The sequence below is a fragment of the Eschscholzia californica genome, unplaced genomic scaffold (genome assembly GCF_041429995.1).
Source record: "Eschscholzia californica isolate CP2 unplaced genomic scaffold, dmEscCali1.0.p SCAF_2, whole genome shotgun sequence".
NCBI lineage: Eukaryota > Viridiplantae > Streptophyta > Magnoliopsida > Ranunculales > Papaveraceae > Eschscholzia > Eschscholzia californica.
In genome coordinates this window covers 3,613,891-3,634,431 of record NW_028238309.1, presented here as the reverse complement: position 1 = coordinate 3,634,431, position 20,541 = coordinate 3,613,891, and the positions used below count along the sequence as shown (strand labels likewise).

The 20,541-nt window shown below is 36.0% G+C and overlaps 2 protein-coding genes and 1 pseudogene across 6 annotated transcripts; all 3 read left to right on the top strand.

Annotated features, from left to right (window-relative positions):
- The first annotated feature begins 521 nt into the window (after positions 1-521).
- LOC147555359 (histone-lysine N-methyltransferase family member SUVH2 pseudogene) lies at positions 522-5,233 on the top strand (annotated as a pseudogene). Of its 4 annotated transcripts, none has more exons than XR_015234861.1 (3): positions 522-2,653; positions 3,696-4,237; positions 4,530-5,233. The product of XR_015234861.1 is annotated as a histone-lysine N-methyltransferase family member SUVH2 pseudogene, transcript variant X4 (transcript). The 4 variants fall into 4 exon arrangements; XR_015234859.1 differs by having other exon boundaries at positions 4,414-5,233; XR_015234860.1 differs by having other exon boundaries at positions 4,334-5,233.
- A 3,399-nt stretch (positions 5,234-8,632) lies between these two features.
- MUR3 (Exostosin family protein) lies at positions 8,633-11,963 on the top strand. The gene has a single exon (XM_086662877.1). The coding sequence runs from the start codon at positions 9,206-9,208 to the stop codon at positions 10,991-10,993; it is 1,788 nt and encodes a 595-aa protein (XP_086519003.1). The 5' UTR covers positions 8,633-9,205; the 3' UTR covers positions 10,994-11,963.
- Positions 11,964-14,018: 2,055 nt separating this feature from the next.
- LOC147555357 (bifunctional TH2 protein, mitochondrial-like) lies at positions 14,019-19,444 on the top strand. Its single transcript, XM_086662876.1, has 7 exons — positions 14,019-14,149; positions 14,242-14,773; positions 14,865-14,973; positions 17,402-17,692; positions 17,781-18,192; positions 18,339-18,605; positions 18,726-19,444. Exons 2-7 carry the CDS (start codon positions 14,442-14,444, stop codon positions 19,154-19,156), a joined length of 1,842 nt encoding a protein of 613 aa, XP_086519002.1. The 5' UTR covers positions 14,019-14,149; positions 14,242-14,441; the 3' UTR covers positions 19,157-19,444.
- The last annotated feature ends 1,097 nt before the right edge of the window (positions 19,445-20,541 follow it).

Below are 20,541 nucleotides of genomic sequence, written 5' to 3'. Positions count from 1 at the left end.
ACCACTGATTTTTGGGGCAATAAATGGGGAGAGAGAATCATGAGGGTGACCTGTGTATATATTTGGAGAAATCGAATAGGAAATTAAGATCTCTCAATCATTGGATTAGATCTACATTAAACTCCCAAATAAAAATAGACGGACAGATTTATCTCTCTAATAACCGATTGAACTGTGTTAATATATACGATAAATAGATAACGTAGACACGTAAGTTAACGCTGTAAGATAAAAATATTTCTTTTCAAAGACTTTAAAGTACCTTCACGTTTTACCGGTTCAAACTTTAGTTTCAAACAAATTAGTCTGTGTCGAATGCATGGGTTATACCTAGTCTATAAAAATACTAGTAAACTTTGTCTGAGAATGGTGAATTGTAGAAAAATGAGGGATGTTGTCTAGTAGCATCCTCTTTCTCTCTCTAGGTTATTACCGGATCAACCGTTAACGGAGTTTCTTTCTCTTCTAACTTACAAAATGTTTCATTTAATTACATTCACAAGATACCAACTCTGATACTGAAAGAAGAATTTTTGCCCTAAATTTCATGAAAAATCTCCTCTCTTGATTCATCTTCTTCAACCTAAATTACTGTAAGACAATGGGTTCTATTGTTCCATTTATAGACCTAAATCTCCTACCTGATTCACCTGAAGTACCCGAACCACCCCCATTGATTTTCCCCAAAATCGAAGCAAAATCTGAACCTTTTGATGAACAATTTTCAATTTTACCTAATTTTAGCTCAAATTCGAATCAAAACCCTGATCCTGATCCTATACAACAACTATTTCCTGAGTCTAATTCAGAAGGAAATGATGTTTATTCTGAATTTTTTCGAGTTTCTGAGCTTTTTCGTTCTGCTTTCACTAAGAAAGGACAGAAACTTGAAAACCCTAGTAGAGATTTAGATCCAGATTCATTATCAATTGTGCCGCGTTACGAAGATGATAACAATAATAATGTTGTTTCAACAGCAATTGTTCAAAGACAGAAGAGTGATGTTAGATCATCTGAGATGGTTAGGGTTTCAGAATTAGGGATTGAAGATCAAAGGTATTTTAGGGATTTAGTTAGAAAAACAAGAATGGTTTTTGAAACACTTCGTATTTCTTTTCTTCAAGAAGAAGAAAGATTGAGATTTGAAGGGCTTGCTAGAAGAAGAGGGGATTTAAGAGCTGCTTCTTTGATGAAACTGAAAGGGCTTTGGTTAAATAGAGAGAAAAGAATTATTGGTTCAATTCCTGGGATTTATGTTGGGGATATCTTCTTCTTTAGAATGGAATTGTGTATTCTAGGGTTGCATGGACAAGTTCAAGCTGGAATCGATTACGTTCCTGCTAGTCGATGCGAAAGTGGTGAACCAGTAGCTACCAGCATTGTTGTTTCAGGTGGGTATGAAGATGATGAAGATGCTGGTGATGTGATTATATATACTGGTCATGGAGGACAACTTAACAATTCATCAAAACAATCTGTTCATCAAAAGCTTGATGGAGGTAATCTTGCTTTAGAAAGGAGTCAATTTTATGGGATTGAGATTAGGGTAATTAGAGGTATTAAAAATGAAGCAAGTCCTACTAATAAAGTTTATGTTTATGATGGTCTTTATAGGGTTGTTGATTCTTGGTTTGATATTGGTAAATCTGGTTTTGGTGTTTACAAGTATAAACTAGTAAGAATTGAGGATCAACCAGTAATGGGTAGTTCTATTATTAGGTTTTCTGTAGAATTGAAAGCGAATCCATTGGCATTAAGACCTTCTGGTTACTTGAGTCTTGATATATCAAGAGGAAAGGAAAAATTACCTGTTTTCCTCTTCAATGATATTGATTCTGATCAAGGACCATTGTATTTTGAGTACCTAGCCAAGACTGTTTACCCTCCATTGGCATTTGAGCAAATGGGAAATAGTGCTGGGTGTAATTGTGTTACTGGTTGTTCTGATGATTGTTATTGTATCCAAAAAAATGGAGGGGAAATCGCTTACGATCAAAATAGATTGCTCTTGAGAGGGAAGCAATTGATATTTGAATGTGGCACACATTGTAGTTGCCCTCCAACTTGTCGTAATCGTGTAAGCCAATATGGGTTGAAGCACCGGTTAGAAGTATTCAGGTCTAGAGAAACGGGTTGGGGAGTTAGGCCTTTGGATTTAATTACGGCTGGTTCTTTCATTTGTGAGTATACTGGAGTGGTACTTACCAGAGAACAAGCTATGGTTCTTTCGATGAATGGTGATGGGTTGGTCTATCCTAATAGGTTTCCTGAACGATGGACAGAATGGGGAGACTTCTCTCAAGTTTTTCCGGATTATGTGCGGTCCAAATACCCTTCAATTCCTCCCTTAGATTTTGCAATGGATGTTTCAAGAATGAGGAATGTTGCTTGCTATATTAGCCACAGTATATGCCCTAATGTGTTGGTTCAGCTTGTTTTGTACGATCACCACAATTTGATGTACCCTCATCTTATGCTTTTCGCGATAGAGAATATCCCGCCTTTCAGAGAGCTCAGTATTGATTATGGGGTCGCTGACGACTGGACAGGGAAGCTTGCTATTTGCAACTAGATTTTGAATATTTTTTGTTGTTGTTTTGGGCATACGATGCTTCAAGCTGTTTGGAAGGACCAACCACTCCTACTTATAATGGTAATGCCCCTGAGTCTTTTCTCAGTTTACATATAATGTCTTTCTCTGACTCTATGCTTAGACAAGGAACCGCACTTTGTCCTTGATCTCTTTTCTTTATTATGTGATTGTTGTTAGTTTGTCTCTGATTCTTGTAGGTTCTGAACTAATAATTGTTTTACTTTGCTATTCCGTAATAGTCATCATCCTGGGTTGATCAACATAATATCATTTTAAAGAAAAGACAAGAGTTTTATGCTTGATTTGCCATTCTTCTTTATTTCTGCTCGTGTTCTTTTTGTTCTTGAACTCACCCATATGTACATTTTGTATTATATAACGACTTGATTGAGATGTTAATTGCTTTTAACTTCAAAAAAAGATGTGAATTGCTCTCTTATTGTCATGTTTTCTTTTGTTTAGCGGGCATATATTTGGCAGAAAGAAAGAATATATGTTGCATAGTGTGGCCACAAATTGAGCTAATCACTATCTCCGTGGTTTGAGTTGCCTAGGTAATTTGTGTTGCTTGCATAGAGCTACAAGTATAAGACCAAACTGGAGAGCACGATTTGTTGCCGTGGGCCGTGATATTTGCAAATATTTACTAATTTCTGGCATATCGTTTGGAAATTTAAATGTTTATCATTACATCATAAAACATATATTTCTAGATGATTTGGTATACATGTATGATTAGGTAAAACCATCAAAGGAGGTTCTTTGTTGTTTTATATTATCTATTTATGCTACATTTACGACAACAGACACACACACTAAAAAGAATAGTAAAGCCTTCGAATACTCACAGTTAGAGCAATACTCACAGTTAGAGCTTGCTAATAAGAACATATTTGGTTCTTAACCCTTTCGTGTCAAAGACAATTCTTATAATAGTGAATTTTGAAGTTGCTGGTGTATTATTATATTGTTCGGTCAATCTACTAATCCATTTTATTTTCCTGTTCTTCCCTATCTATCTTCGTGTTTGTAATGCTTTCGACCTTTCACCTTTCCTATATTGCTCTCAGTGCTAATTCTTCAAAAAACAATCTATTTGCAGATGGAACTCTCATTCTATCAGTAGACAGTAGTGGGAGATTTTGAACCGAAAAGATGCAAACAGATAGAACCTTTGCCTTTGTTGCTTTTGGCTAAAAATATTATGTACAGGTTTCCATTTCATGATATAAAGGCTGACAAGTGACAAGAAAATACAAACAATCAAGGGGAAGAGAAGTAATGCTTCAAGAATCAAGATCGACTTAGATGGTATTTCTGGAAAACACAAAACTGTTGTTACTCTGTATGTAAACTCTTCAGTACCCTAATCTTAAGGAGATTTTATGCTGAAGAATATTTTGTATGTTTATATACGTGTAGCTTCTGAATGTACGAACTCTTGTATCTGATGATTCTGATCATGTATATACAAGTGAAACTTTGCTGCAGACACAACAAAAAAACTTCATATTTACAATTTTTTCGCTCTTTTACGAATTGATAGTTCACTTATAACAGATACAAAGGCCAAGGGAAGGTCATTTTCACTAACTACAAATCAAGCACCAATCTCGCTATCGTCTATCCCTTCCAGTGTTTCAGGTAAACTTTCGATTTCGTCTTGTCATGGTCCTCAAGCATCATATCATGAAAACTTGTCTGATTCCTTTCTGCAAACTCATGATTTCTGCATGTTAGTTTCAAATCCTGTATACTCTTTCTTGGGAAGAATGGGGTTCGTGTTTCTTCATTCAAAAAGATGGAAACTTGTCATGCAGATAACTGGAGTTAAACCCTTTCAATTGATAATTAGAACCCCATAACCTGTCTTAGCTTCCATATCAAATTGCCGGTTTCCCTCAAGCAGTACTTGATTCCCCATTATGGAAGAAAGAGTGCAGGTTAAGCAATTCCCATGGAACATAAACTTTGCTTGCAGTTTAGGAAAACTTAAACCCAATTTCCATAAAAAGGACAGAAGAACTGAAGAAATGAAAGAAGATCTAAACCATGACAGATAGTGGTCAAGAAGGGAAAAGTTCAAATGCCGATCTTAACTTCTCGAGTTTGTTCGATCATCTGATGTTTTCAGCAAAAAACAGCGATGGGTCTTCTTCATCTTCGTCCTCGTTGAATCAAGTCGTCTTGAACGGAACAAACACAGGTGCATCAGCAGTTTTTAACCAAAAAAAATCGGGTGATTCTGAGAACTGTTATAGCATTAACATTTATGTGAACAACAATGTTCAAGGAATTAACAACTCCATTGTGTTGGGAAGTGAGGTAAGTATAAGAAATCCTGGAGTTCATCTATCTTTCAAGGATCTGAACTTGAGGAAAACCCCTCTGAAGAAATCTAGGAGGATGAGGAAGAAGAAGACTATCGGAAGGATGGTAGAGAAGAAAAACAATGAATCGACATGGTCCGATCGAGTACAAATTTATTTTCTCTTGTTCTGTGTTCTGATTCTGTTCTTTAGGTTCTTATTCTAGGATGCTAACTTACCTAAAGAAAAGTAACTTCTTATTGTGTTGTTCATCGACAAATATGATAAATCTTACACAAGAACTTAATATTACAATTATTCTTACACTCCATATACACCTACCTGTAAAACCCTTTGGTACTTATATTTAACCCCAAAAGGCATAGTAGAGTCAAGTTTAAACAGGACCCCAATATTGGGTTGTTAAATGACTTCACCAATAATTTGTGGCTGATCATCACAAAACATGTTGAATGTTTCTAGGGTTTGGCTGGGTGCCTCCATTTGGGTAATTTGATTTATTTAGACATAATATCATTTTTAGCAAACCTAGAATTTGTATAAGAAAAGTTAGGTTACCGAGTACTTTCTTTCTTGTCGGAATACTTTATTTGAGTTGTTCGCGGACTAGTTTGAATAACATATGATAATATATGACATATTGAATACAAATCTTATAGCCAATTTTATGTCTCAAGATTGTATATCATATGGTTAGGAAATTCAATGAATGGGTACCTCCATATTGACATTAATTTATATGGTTATATGCTAGATATTTGTAAGCCAGTAAATGACCTTATGACCTCCTCATAAATAAGTAATAAAAAGAAAATTTAAGAGCTACCTACCCTTTGACATGAGAATGGGGAACTAGCAATAGATGTGATTATTCCCCTAGTTGTTTGTTTTGTTTCTCAATACTTAGTGGTTGTGCACTTCTTTTTCTACCCCAAAATTAGAGCTTCAAAGAGCTAAAATATACTTACAAATTGTTTTGGAGGTAATACAAGGGGATGTGGGAACCTAAAATATACTTTATCGAGATAGTGTTGTAAATGGGTCGGAACCTAATAATTTACATGGGCAAGAATACTAAGTGACTACATACTTCAATAGTAAAGAAAAAAGTATTGTCATTGTCCATAGCATTACACTTTCGTACAACTGAGTATAGTTGGAAAATGAAACCCGTTATTGAATAGAAACTGGTCGGCCACTACTTCTAGCTCGAGTGACGTTGTTATGGCACGTAACCCTGATTTAAGACTTCAAATTATTAATTAATGCCTTAAATTCAATCTAATACTCCAACTCTGTTTTAAAATTGCTTTAGAGATCCACTTATCACAATTTCCAACACTAATGTAGTTTTTTCGAAGTCGTGCTAATATAACCCATTAACAAATTTTTTTTTTTTTTTGAAAGACCCATTAACAATTAGCAATTGCTTCTTTTGAAGTTTCCCCTCTAATATTATATTACAATTTCAACTATAACATATTCAATTAACAACGAAGATTCTTTCGCTTACCAACCAAGCTTCCTCTTTTTGATATTTAACTTCCTAACTATTTTATCACATAAGTGTTCTCTAGAAACAATAATATTTGACTTATACATAAGTTTGCTCTTCTTGTGCCTCTTGCGGTCTTGCCTATATTATATGATATCAACAACAATCAGCCGTTGAAATCAACAGCCTCCGAGATCTGTGTCGGCTGCTCAAGCCGGCCCACTAAACACGGGCCGTCTCGTGAGTGTTAGGGCTACCCCACAATCTAGTCGCCGTCACGTATTTCTTGTTGACTCGATTTGATATGGACGGTTCAGATCTTCCGTTTCTCACTGGGACCCACTTTTCTATCTAACATTGTGACACGTGTAAGCATCTAAACGGTAATCACACTCCAAAAAGTAAAAAACGGCACAAAAGTTCATTTCTAACATCCATTTATTACAAGTTACAACTCGACAAATTGTCAGCTGACGTCACTTCCTAAATCTGACATGTCCGTTTCATCCTACGTGGAGAGAAACAAGTGTGTAGTCTTTGGTGGAATCTAAGATAGATCTCGCCACGTGGGGAAATAATAAAAGAAGATCTCAATAAATGAATCACGTGATGAGATTTAATTGGGTGTCGTAAATTTATTATCTTGTTATGGGTAACACAGTATCGTACAATTCAGCACCGACTACCGACAGGCGACAACAAAGAAAGAGGGAAGGAAGCGTACGATTCTAATGTGCGCCAGGTTGTACGTTTCAAATTAGATCACCTAGAAAGGTGGGGTGCTTTGGGGGCATCCACTTACCACTAGGGGAATATAGAATTTGGATGTATCTAGCTAGTTGCACCAAAATTGACTGGAATACAATCACCACCACCACCACCACCACCAATCCACCCTCACCACTTCCAATCACTACTATCACTAATTTTTCTCTCTCTATGTCCTCTTCCGAGCACAATCACCTCTGACTTCTGCCACCACTCTGTGTCCTCTTCAGACCAAAACCACGAATGGCCTATGCCACACTGGCCTCTTACTTTTTTTTTTGTTGAAAACTTTTTGGCCTTGCTTATGTCTCCATATCTATGTCATTTCTACACCCACTGTCGGCACTTCCAATCACCTCCATCACAAAATTTTCTCTTTTTTTGTCCTCCGAACACAACCACCTCCGACTTCCACCAGGACCACCATCACTAATTTTTTTCTCTATGTCCTCCGACCACAACGATCTTCGACCCATGCCGTCCTAATTTCATTTTCTCCCTATCTTGGCCTTTTATTTATGTCACCATTCCCCCTCCACCTCCTCTTCGTTTGGGAAGAGGAGTCACTTCCCTTTTTATGACAAATAGTTTTCAGCAAACTTAGTTGGAGGTTGATGTTAGTGGTGGTGGGGGTCAGGAATAATGGCATGAAGCTAGGTCAAGATTGACTAGAGGTTTAGAGCAAGTTCAATCAAGGGCTCTTGGGGTAATTAAGGGCCCCTCCCCCTGGTCCAACCCCAGCCGTCCCTTGATTAAGGGTCGGCTGAACTCTCCAACATGACCGTTGGGGAGTTCGCAACGGTCATGTTGGGTGATCACATCCAGCCGTTTGATGTGATCCAATGACCAGATTTGGTTGTTAGATCAAACGGTCCAATTTTTTTTTTTTAACAAAATAAAAAAAACTCATCTAGTCGTTGGATCACATCCAACGGTCCAAACTTTCTTATTTTTTTTAAACAAAATAAATAAAACTCATTAATTAAAAAACTTAAAATGCATTACATTGATAAAAAAAAACTTAAAATAATATATTCGTTGTTGTTAGATCTCGTATTTCACACGTGTTCAATAAGATCCGCCTCCAACCGGGTGTGGATGTCATGTCTAACTCAACCCATACGGTCAAGCAATTCATCTGTAACGATTTTCCACGATGTACCGGACCCATTTCACATTCATCGACAACGGTTGTAGCATTTGCTCATTCGCCTTCAATAATCATGTTTTTTTTTTTTTGCTGAAAGTCAATAATCATGTTATGCATTAGAATTTGTAGAGAAAAAGAGTTGTATTTATAGAGGAAAAAAGTTGATAAAGAATCTAATATAGTGGTTGGAAGGGTAGAAAAGAGATAAATCCAAAATTCAAATTTTAGGGTCCCAATAGAGGCTAGGGTTGGAGCTGAATTTTAGGAGTTGAACTGAAGCTGTAAAATTTGGTGAAAAAGTGGTTTAAGGGCCTGAGACAGTCCCTGGTTGGACTTGCTCTTATATACCCCAACAAAAACATGACACCACCCCCTAGAAATTTCCAATTGGGTCTTCATTTTACTCTCTTTCTTCATTTGACTTCCTCTCTCTCTCTCTCTCTCTTATATAGTAAGTACTCAATATGATATGACTGTATCATCACTGGTAATTTATTTGATTCAAACTGATCTAGTTATGGAAATTGATGGATCTGGTTCTTCTTTTTCATCTGGGGAAGTCTTCATATTTGAGGAAATCAAGTAAATTGCAATTTCTTTGGTAATAATTTAGTCAAACTTAAATTGAGTTCTCCAATTTGATCTATTAATTCATCAAAGAATTAGTACTCAATTCATATCTAGATTCAATTGCTCTTTACCCATTTCTAATCGATTCTGTTGTGTAAATTGAAAGCTGGTAGTTTGATTGTATTCTGGAAGTAAAATAAATTAAGGGTTTTCAAATTTGGGTTTAGATATATAGATTTACTATGTCAATGTTGTGAGTTAGGGTTTCTGTTCTTGTAAGTCTTTATTAGTATCTTTGCATGCTGATGAGACGTCGATCTATTGCTACCATTCCAACTGATCAGATGGAGAAAATGGTTGGAAAGAATCAACAAACTCGAATCTTTTTCTTGATTTCATTATCTGTTTTGTTTTGGTTCTTTCTCTTTTACTTCCAAGTTATTGTTCTTAAAAATGGTTCTGTTGATGAATCTATACAAATACAAGAACAAAAATCAGTTTCGGAGAGCTTTTCCAACACCATTGATGAACCCAAACAAATACCTAAACTAGGTTCTGAGAGTTTTCTGAGAACCATTGATGAACCCAAACAAATACCCAAACCTGTTCCAGTTCATACAGAGTCAACAAATTCGAAACCAGATTCCGATAGTTATCCGTTTAGTCGGGCATTAAGAACGGTCGATAATAAGAGTGATCCTTGTGGGGGGAGATATATTTATGTTCATGATCTTCCACCTGAATTCAATGAAGATATGTTGAAGCAATGTAAGAGTCTTAGTCTTTGGACCAATATGTGTAAATTTACTAGTAATGCTGGATTAGGTCCTCCGTTGGAGAATGTCGAAGGTGTGTTCTCGAATACTGGGTGGTATGCGACGAATCAGTTTGCTGTTGATGTGATCTTTAGTAACCGAATGAAGCAATATGAGTGTTTGACGAAAGATTCTTCGATTGCCGCTGCTGTTTTTGTCCCGTTTTATGCAGGTTTAGATATTGCGCGATACCTTTGGGGATATAATACTTCAGTTCGAGATGCTGCATCTTTGGCTTTGGTGGATTGGCTTGTGAAGACACCTGAGTGGAAAGTTATGGGTGGGAAAGATCATTTTTTAGTTGCAGGAAGAATAACATGGGATTTCAGGAGATTATCTGATCTTGAATCTGATTGGGGTAATAAACTTTTGTTTCTTCCTGCTGCTAGAAACATGTCTATGCTTGTGGTAGAATCGAGCCCGTGGAACGCAAATGATTTCGGTATACCATATCCTACTTACTTCCACCCGGCAAAGGATTCTGAAGTGTTTGCTTGGCAAGATCGAATGAGAAATTTGGAACGTCCATATCTTTTCTCGTTCGCTGGTGCTCCTCGTCCCGGTAACCCCAAGTCAATTAGAGGGCAATTAATCGATCAATGTAGGAAATCCAAAGGTGGGAAGCTACTCGAATGTGATTTTGGGGAGAGTAAGTGTCATTCTCCTAGCAGTATAATGCAGATGTTTCAGCAGTCTTTGTTCTGCTTACAACCTCAGGGTGATTCATATACTCGTAGATCTGCTTTCGATTCAATGTTGGCGGGTTGTATACCCGTATTTTTCCATCCTGGGTCGGCTTACACACAGTATACATGGCATCTTCCTAGGAATTACACAAGCTATTCAGTCTTCATTCCGGAAGATGACATTCGTAACAACGTTAGTATCGAGCAAAGGCTTCTTCAAATTCCTCCTGAGCAAGTTAAGATCATGAGAGAGGAGGTTATAAACCTTATACCAAAGCTTATCTATGCTGATCCTAGGTCTAGATTGGAGACCGTAAAAGACGCCTTCGATGTAGCTGTACAGGCAATTATCAACAAAGTTACTAATTTAAGGAAAGATATTGTTGAAGGACGGACAAATGATGATTTTATAGAGGAGAATAGTTGGAAGTACGAATTATTAGAGGAAGGACAAAGGGAGGTAGGAGCTCATGTGTGGGATCCTTTCTTCTCAAAACCGAAGGGAGAATCTAATGGGGACTCTGGTGACTCATCTGCTGAAGCTGCAAAAAATTCTTGGAAGAATGAACAAAGGGATCGATCATGAATTACATCAAATAGAGCTTCATCTACACAATAGAAGTTCCTCTCAAGTATACTGCTTGCATTCGGGAGCTTATAACAAGATGACGAGTGGGAACTCCAGTATCGGATCGACAGGTATGAATTCTGAATCATCATCCTATACGGAGAACTTAAAATTGAGCTCCCATGTGTACAACCTTGTTTGCATCTAAATATATGAACAAATGTTTTAAACTACACATACAATTCTATCTTTAGAAAGTTATGAATCATCTTGCATTAGAATAAGGATTGTTTTTCGTTATAATCGTCATTTACTTTTGCCACGGACATAGATTTTGCTCATTTGGAAGCATGACAAGTCTCAGTTTTGTTCGTAATTTTTTTTTCATAGTGTTTCGATGAATGATAATGTTATAGCTGTTACCCGTTGATAATGTTATAGCTGTTACCCGAATATCAGACATCTTCTTCAATTCAATCATATTATTATTATAAAAAAACGTCATAGATCTTGCTTGAATTGGTTTTTGTTGTTGCACTTATATGTTTAGATTGTGGAAACACTGATAATTTGTGCTGGTTTTGTCGAAACCATGTTAGCAAGGAACAAATGGAAAATATAAAGCCTAAGAACACCATGATTGGTTTCTAGCCAAACCATTTCTCCGACCATCGACTGTAATAAGTCAATGGGCATCCAACTCAGAACCAATCTACATAAGTAGAGAAACCCTAGATATGAGTGTAATTCTCGCACATGAAACTTTCTTTTTGTCCATGTGGGACTATTCTCTCAGACTGCAACCAACCCGTGATTTAGTTTATGTAATAGCCACTCTCCTCACCTCCTAAGGCTTCTAAGTTGTTTTTCGTTAGCTTCTGCTGCTCGACTTGGTTTCGTGTTTGTATTAGTTTTGTCAAAATAATATCGAAAGACTGTTCTTGATTCTGAGATCACTGCTTATGCTTATGGATCCTTTCTTTCTCTTGTTCTTGGGGTTTCCATGTCCTAACTTTATTTGAAAACTAATTACCTAATCATGGACAAAATGATACTTAAATCCAAACGCACCCAAAAGGTACAAAATTAACAAACATATTAGTATTATCTTTTCTTTTTACCTTTTGCTTTTCTCCTTAATTTTATTCATTAAGAACCTAATTTCCTTTTGCTTTAACTTACTATACTATATTGAAAGTCATTTTAAATAGTATTTCTTTGAGTCAGATCTGTGAGGATCTGGCTAGAAGGTGTTATATTAGAACAGAATTGTCTATACCTTTCAATCATTATCGTGGTTCATGTGAATTACCACACAAAATGGGTAAGTCACTACATTAGTTGGTGGTGTTTGTTTTCTTTATTGTCCCAATTTGATCTGATTAGGCTGACTCAAATGGACCCAAAATCGACCGAGATTTACGTGTCGAACAAAAAGAAACATTATGTCATGACGAAAGCAAGTAATCCAAGAAAAGTAATAAGAAATAAAGAACAATCACACAGAATACAAGAGTTTTACGTGGTTCGGTTGGTGAGACCTACTCCACGACGACAAAGACGTGATGATTTCCACTATGTTAAGCAAACAAGTTACACAAGAGATTCGTGAGAATTCGACACAGATATCTCCTAAGGTTTTAGTTTATATAGCTACTAAAACTCTAATCCCACCGACACACCCCCTCACCTACTCTCTCTTTCTAAATCCGAAATACACATGGATACGCTAACACTAATAACCGACATAAACCCTGCTCGGCATTCCAGCTCTGTCTCGGAGTCCAGCTCTGCCTCGGAGTCCTGCTTCACATACCAGTTCTGTCTCGGTAATTAGTTTTGCTAACGGGTCCAAAACTCCGCCTTGTAAGCGGTTGGCGAGCAAACCGGATTAGTTATCAACCCATATTCAAGACACCTTCAACACATTCTAATAATATGACTCAGAGTCAATCCACACTTGGAGTTAGATTTTAAATCTCGCTTAGGATAAATAAAAACTCTATTAATGGATAATTTCTTGATAAACTGCCACCCATTCCCATGTGAATATTGTTACATGGAACCAGTTCTTGAAGGCTTTTCGATAATTCAACCTGATTGACCTTTAAATGAATAATCTGCATTCCGAAAAATAATTTGTGTGAGAGTTTGTATGTGGAATCGTTTGGTTAGAGCCATCACATATAGTTTTCACTCTAATATGGAGAATAGAAAGGTTGCATTTTCCTTTCTTTAATCCGACTCGTCTAAATCATCTTATTCAAATAGACTTATGTAAGGGCGATTAGACGTCAGGAGTATTCTAAAATCTCACTCGAATTATCATTCAAATCATATTCCATATTTGACTTGGAAAAATAAACGATACTTTAGTTTGTGTACCATCCATCTCCTTTGTCTCTCTACTCCAACATTATCTAGAATAGATATAGTAAGTCTATACCCTTTCCAAAATATTCTTTCATTTGTCATTAAAAGGAATAAACCAAACCGCCCACCCAAAATCAAATATTCATATACTTTTACGAAGGAAAAAGTGTAGATTACGACATCTTGATGTGGCCTATCTTGGACTTATAGAAAAAATAGTAGGGAATCTAGGCAGTATAATCCTAGCTAACATTTCACATTTTGTCTTTTTTTTAACGTCATATGTGTAATTTACGCCATTATCTTTTATAATGAACATAAAGTTTTATAAAATGCCATTCAAGAAAAAAGGTTTCTTGTTGGATATCATAAAGCCTTTCGACAACTACCTACTTCAACTCCCTTTTAGAGGCTACATTTTGACAAAATGAAATAATCTTATTTAAGTCATCGTGTTTTCCTTCTCTACTTTCTAGTTGTTTGGGGATATTTTTATCTAAGTCACGGTGTTTCCCTTCACTACTTTCTATCCTCTGGGGACATTTTATCCCGGACTCTTTGTGGTAAAGTGTTTCACCAGGACCATCACAAATTCTTAAAGTTGAAAAATGGTTCGTCTTTTCCTCTCGAACGTTTGACAATATACGAATTTTCAGCGAAAAGATAATGTACGAAACAAAAATCATTGTGCGTTTTAAAGTTTGGACAACTAAATTAGTATTTCTTCTTTTCTCATTCTTTAAATCTGGATTGAATTTCAGTCGACTGAATCAAACTTAAACTGTCTAGTTCAAAGATAATGTACGAAACAAAAATCATTGTGCGTTATAAAGTTTGGACCACTAAATTAGTATTTGTCTTTTCTCATTCTTTAAATCTGGATTGAATTTCAGTCGACTGAATCAAACTTAAACTGTCTAGTTCAACAAAAAAAAAAAAAAAAAAACTAGATGGGTGCCAAACTCAGTCCCCCGCCCGTTTCAACTCACCTATCACGAGAATAGTAGTGATTCAATAAATAGTTAAATCTTGAATTAATAGTCCATCTTCCATTCTTTCCCTCTTTAACTTCTCTTTCCCTCCTCTCTTTCTGATGCGTCTCCTATTGAACCCCATAAAAAGCCCTAATTTCATCTCTTTAGTATGCTCCGATCTTGTTAAACCCTATCTTTCTCGATCTTCCTTCTTCTCCGGCGTTAGATTCTCCTACAACTTATCGAAATCGAGAAATTCAATGGCTGTCGTTACCAAATCAATTTCAGAAGAAGGTATCGCGAATCGATTTTGGCTCAAATTTCAAAAGGAATCGGTTTACGCCAAGTTCACACCTCTAGTTGTTTGCTTGGCAGCTGGAAATTTGGAAATTGAAGCATTTCGCCATTATATTTCTCAAGATGTTCATTTCCTTAAGGCTTTTTCTCGAGCGTAATTTTCGTTTTCCTTCTATTTGAATTTTGTACTGATTTACTCGATTGTGGATTTATCTTGAATCGTTATGTTGGGGGTTGTGTTTTAGGTATGAATTGGCGGAAGAATGTGCCGATGATGATGATGATAAAGCTGCGATCTTGGAGTTCAGAAAGACTATAATAGAGGAATTAAAGAATCATGGTTCTTATCTTCAAGTAAGTTTACGTTTTAATCAACTGTTTCATATAAGGTTTTATTGATTTGGTCATTGTGATTGTGACCACCTAGTGTACTCAAATTGCTGGATTTTGTTGATATATTGCATGATTTTCCTAGTTAGTTTTTGGATGATCAGAGATAGTTTTAGGCTTTTAGCTGATTAGGTCCTTTATATGAAAAATAGTTTCGAGTTTGCCAATGGATTCACTTTAGTGTTGCAAAACTTAGGAATAATAGATTAAGGGGGGGGGGGGGGGGGTTGTGGTTCAGGACATTGGAGGACACTCAGAGACAAAATGTTCCAGAGACATTTCAAGACATTTCGGGACATTTGTCCGTAGACAAAATGTCTTTATGGACATTTCAGGACATTTGATTCATAGACAAAATGTCTCAAAGACATTTCAAGACATTTGGTTCATGGACAAAATGTCCTGGGGACATTTCAACATATTGAATCCATGTACAAAATGTGTAGTGGATATTATTATTATTATTATTATTATTTATTATTATTATTATTATTTATTATTATTATCTCATCATTGAAGGATAATTGATAGACATATTATTTTAATATTATCATTATTGTCAAACCATATGAAATAATATATTTGTACTCATGTTTCAATAATATATTTTTCGACTTTTGTGGACATCTGTGGATATCTGAGGATATTGATGGCAGTTGGTAGACATTTATTATTTTTTAATGTAATCATTATTGTCTAATCATACGAAATAAATTTGCCCTACTACTTTGAAAATATATTTTTCGACTTTCGTAGACATCCGTGAATATCTGTAGACATTGATAGATATTTAGTTGATATTTATTATTTTTAATATTATTACTGTCTTACCATATGAAATAAAAAAAATTAATTAATATTTCCAAATATATATTTTTCGACTTTCGTAGACATCTGTAGATATCTGTGGACATTGATGGACAATTGGTAAATATTTATTATTTAATATAGTTAAATATTAATATAATAATAATAATAATAATAATAATAATAATAATAATAATATAATATAATATAATATAATATAATAATATAATGTAATATAATGTAATGTAATGTAATGTAATGTAATGTAATAATAAGATAATTATTTTTATTACCTTCCTTACTCAAATATATAATAATAATAATAATAATAATAATAATAATAGTAATAATAATAATAATACAATAATGTAGTAATATAATAATAAGATAATATTATTATAATATGATTTGGTAATAATAATTATTTTTATTATCTTCCTTACTCAAATGTCCCCAAGTGTCTTCCATATTTTGAGAGACATTTTCTCTCCAAAAGCTCTCCAAATTTACACTAAAATGTCTCCAAATGTCCCCAAAAACAATTTGTCTTGAAATGTCCCTAATTTCGTGTCCCGAACGAATAACACAGACATTTGGAGACATTTGAAATGTCTCCAACCAATAACACGGACATTTGGGGACATTTGGAGACATTTGAAATGTCCCCAACCAATAACACGGACATTTGGGGACATTTCAAATGTCCCCAACCAATAACCACTACCCCCCCCTAAGAAGATGAGTGTGGAGTAGTTTGGTGTAACGCTCTAAGCCTTAGCAGTTATCTATATTTTCCCACTATTGACACCCAAGTCCATGCCCAACAGATACGTTGTTTTGCATCGTGAAGTCTCTAGTCTCTACGAGCCCACCCAAAAGGATACGGCACATACTAAGATTTAGCATGCGTATATAACCCAGGCTCTGGACACTCCAACGATGTGAGACTATCACAACCCACACCCTTGGAGGCGAGCCATCCACGGCTTTGATACCATCTGCAACGCCCCACCCCTTAGCAGTTATCATTGTGACAGTGCCATCTCCTTATTTTTTTACCTAGGCAGAAGCTCAAGAGTTACGTGGTTTTGTTCCTAGCAAAGGCTCCATGAGCCCACCCAAAAGGCCTCATCACTTACTACGTTTGAGCAGACACATATAACCCAGACTCCGAATGTTCTCCTTAGCAATGTGGGACTACCCCATTCTGATAACCTGAAATTATCTAAAGTTTTTGTAAAAATCTCATGAGAGTTCAAACATTTTTCGTTTCTATAGATTTTTTTTTTCTTTTTACTGATTACTAGGGTTGGGAGACTGCGGCCACAGAGTACATGAGGATGAATGCATTAGATCTCTTAACTTTGTATAGATTTCTCAATCTCTTCTTTTGACTTTGAGATCAATTAGTCTTGCAATTTTCAGACATGACTAAATGAAATTTGTTGTGTAGTTAGTAACTATGTCTATACGTAATAAAACACTGAGTAAGTATAAACATATTGTTGAATTTATGGTCTATGGACCATCTATGTGAGGCTAGACTATTTACCAGTATATACTCAAAGAAGAATCACTTATGCAGGAATGGGGTTTGGATCCTACAAAAACAACTAATTCGGACTCTACAACAGTGAGATACACAGAATTCTTGTTGGCGACAGCTTCGGGTAAAGTTGAAGGAGAAAAGGGTCTTGGTAAAATTGCGACACCATTTGAGAAAACTAAAATTGCTGCCTATACACTTGGTGCTATGACACCATATATGAGGCTCTATGCGTCTCTTGGCAAGGAGATTCGTGCACTTGTTAGTCCTGATGAAAGCAGTCACCCCTACAATAAGTGGATTGAGACTTACTCGTCGGAAGCTTTCGAGGTTTGTTGATAAGCTAATTATGAATAGTGTGTTCTTTTTTACATTGAAACAGTTTTAGATATATAAGATTGCTCTATTCTGTCTGCAGGCATCAACTCAGCATACGGAGGAATTGCTTGATAAGCTGAGCATCCCTTTGACAGGAGAAGAACTTGAAGTCGTTGAAAAGCTTTACCATCAAGCTTTGATACATAAGATAGATTATTTTTCTGCTCAATCTGTTCTTCAGAAGACCCTCGTCCCCCTATCTAAGATGATCGACCCTGTTGAAAAGCGTCTCATGTTATTTTCTGATTTTGATTTGACATGTACTGTTGTCGACTCCTGTGCTATCTTGGCAGAGATTGCAATATTAACTGCACCAAAAGCTGAGAAGGATGAGCAAGGAAATGAATCCCGGATTTTATCAGTTGATCTAAGGAACACCTGGGGTTTTCTATCGGCAAAATATACTGAAGAGTATGAACAATGCATAGAGAACATTTTGCTTCACGGAAAAGGTAATATCATTCAGTCCATGGTTCTTATACTTCAAATTTTTTTATTTAAAACAAAGCAAAATTTCAATCAGATGTCCATTGACTTGGCATCAGCTTATATTTACGCAATTACGCTCAGGTGTTCCAAATTACCTTTTCTTTTGCAGATAAGAAATTTGACTACGAAGGACTAAGCAAGGCCCTTGAGGAACTATCGGAGTTTGAGAGACGAGCGAACCTAAGAGTAATTGATTCAGGTGTACTAAAGGGTATAAACTTGGAAGACATAAAGCGAGCTGGTGAACATATGATATTCCAAGACGGTTGTAAAGACTTCTTTCAAAAGGTTCTCAAGAATGAAAAGCTGAATGCAGTTGTCCATGTCCTTTCGTATTGTTGGTGTGCAGATCTCACGAGGTCAGCTTTTGCATCAGGTTTGTCTCTTACTACTGGAACTCTAGAATTATTATGATTTCGGGTTTAGGGTTTGTCATCCATCCATATTCGCTCACGTTCCAAGTTTGGTCTGTTTTCTTCTTTTTATCCATGAGCAGGAGGTCTAGAGGATTTGACTATACACTCAAATGAGTTTGTTTACGAAAATGCGATTTCCACTGGCGAAATTGTAAGAACAGTGGAGTCTCCTATAGACAAAGTTAAAGCTTTGAAGAAGATAGTAAAATCGAACGAAGATGAAAACAGCAAGAAGCTCATGACTGTATACATTGGGGACTCTGTGGGTGACTTACTTTGCCTGCTCGAGGCAGATATAGGGATTGTGATCGGATCAAGCGGAAGCTTAAGGAGATTGGCCACTCAGTTTGGTGTTTCCTTTGTCCCTCTATTTCCAGGTTTAGTGAAGAAACAGAAAGAATTTGTGGAAAGCAGCGAGTCTGCTGGCTGGAAAGGATTATCTGGTACTCTCTACACGGTCGATAGTTGGGCTGAAATACATGCCCTAATTTTGGGCCATCATAAAATTTGAGGGTTTCACTTCGAACAAGTCCAAGAGTTCATATAGTATACTATACATAGAATGGTTCTTACAGATGGTGGTGAATTTTATCAACGACCGCCAGTGCGCTCTTGTTTTTACCCTAGGTGAACATCGATATCAAGAGAATATGTAGATGCAGTATTTTGGTGAAGCTGTATATCTTTTTTGTTGATATATGAATATGGGAAGTACAAAGAGGAGTTGTCCATTGATCTCTTCCTATCCTTTGTTTATCTTCCATTTTATTACGAAGGTGTTCCTGTTTTTTTTGTTAAACTATACAAGCCCTAGTATCTGCCACAAGGTTCTTAGATTTATGTACAACCCAAGAAAAAAGTAGTTCGGAACATTCTTTTGAGCTGCAAAATCTCTTGAACAGTAATGTTTGCAGAATGATGGCAGTTGTGCTCTTTACCTTGTATTGCTTTGATCAAAATTTCTGTATCTTTTTTTTCGCTTACAGAAGTTGAGCTTCAATTGCCCATTGCAGGGTTAGCAAGTTTACTCTAAATTTTCCTTCCTTCACCTAGAATTACATGGGATGATGTCTGTTTTGGCTTTGATGTAGTTAAAATATCGATCATGCACAATTACACCAAGAAGTAGTATGGTCATGCAAGTATCTCTATCACCAAATTATTCCTACTTCCCTTTAACTTGAATAGCCAATAAATAATGTTAAAAGTATTTTTTAACGTGTCGTTTGACAACAAAAGGTGGATGTTCTTCTACTTCTATTACGAAAATTTTACTCTACTAAAGTTACAAATTATCAAAAATTATATTTGACAAATAGTTACTTATAAGTAGCATATTTATCAAGTTAGAAGTTTCAAGTTAGTTCAATAACATTTCTCTAATTATAAATTTTCCTTTTTAATGGAGGTAGGTGGATTGGTGGTAATAATGGTGTTGGACTGGTGGTTTTATATCAATGGTGGAGGTATAGTGATGGTTGGTGACTTGGTGTAGTAGTATAAGTGATGATGGTGTTGGAAATATGGTGCGCATTGAGGTGTGGCAGCACGGTGGTGGTTGGGATATGATGGCAGTGTGGCGGAGATACGATAGTTGTGGTGGGGGACGTTTGGGGCTAGAGGTTTTGCTGTGGTAATAGCAAGAAAACTCAGATCAAGTAAAACTCGTGTATATAACTTAACTACAAAGTCAAAAGGCAAAAAGCATTAACTTCAAAATAAAATAAAAAATCAATTTAATTGAAGTAAAGGGGTTTTGGTTTATCAAACGGCCTTTTTTACATTTCTACTTAAACATTTACCTGTTTACGTATTTGTGTGTTGGCAAACGACATCTAAATGTGCAATTTGCAACCTAGTTAACTCCCTATTGACCCAATGGGAATTTTAATTTCC

What these genes read in the sequence shown, in the direction of transcription:
- LOC147555357 (XM_086662876.1), top strand. Translation starts at nt 14,442, where the DNA reads ATGCGTCTCCTATTGAACCCCATAAAAAGCCCTAATTTCATCTCTTTA. An exon ending in ATCATGGTTCTTATCTTCAA is followed by an intron (nt 14,974 to 17,401) that starts GTAAGTTTACGT and finishes TCACTTATGCAG; the next exon opens with GAATGGGGTTTGGATCCTAC. An exon ending in CATTTTGCTTCACGGAAAAG is followed by an intron (nt 18,193 to 18,338) that starts GTAATATCATTC and finishes TTTCTTTTGCAG; the next exon opens with ATAAGAAATTTGACTACGAA.
- MUR3 (XM_086662877.1), top strand. Translation starts at nt 9,206, where the DNA reads ATGCTGATGAGACGTCGATCTATTGCTACCATTCCAACTGATCAGATG.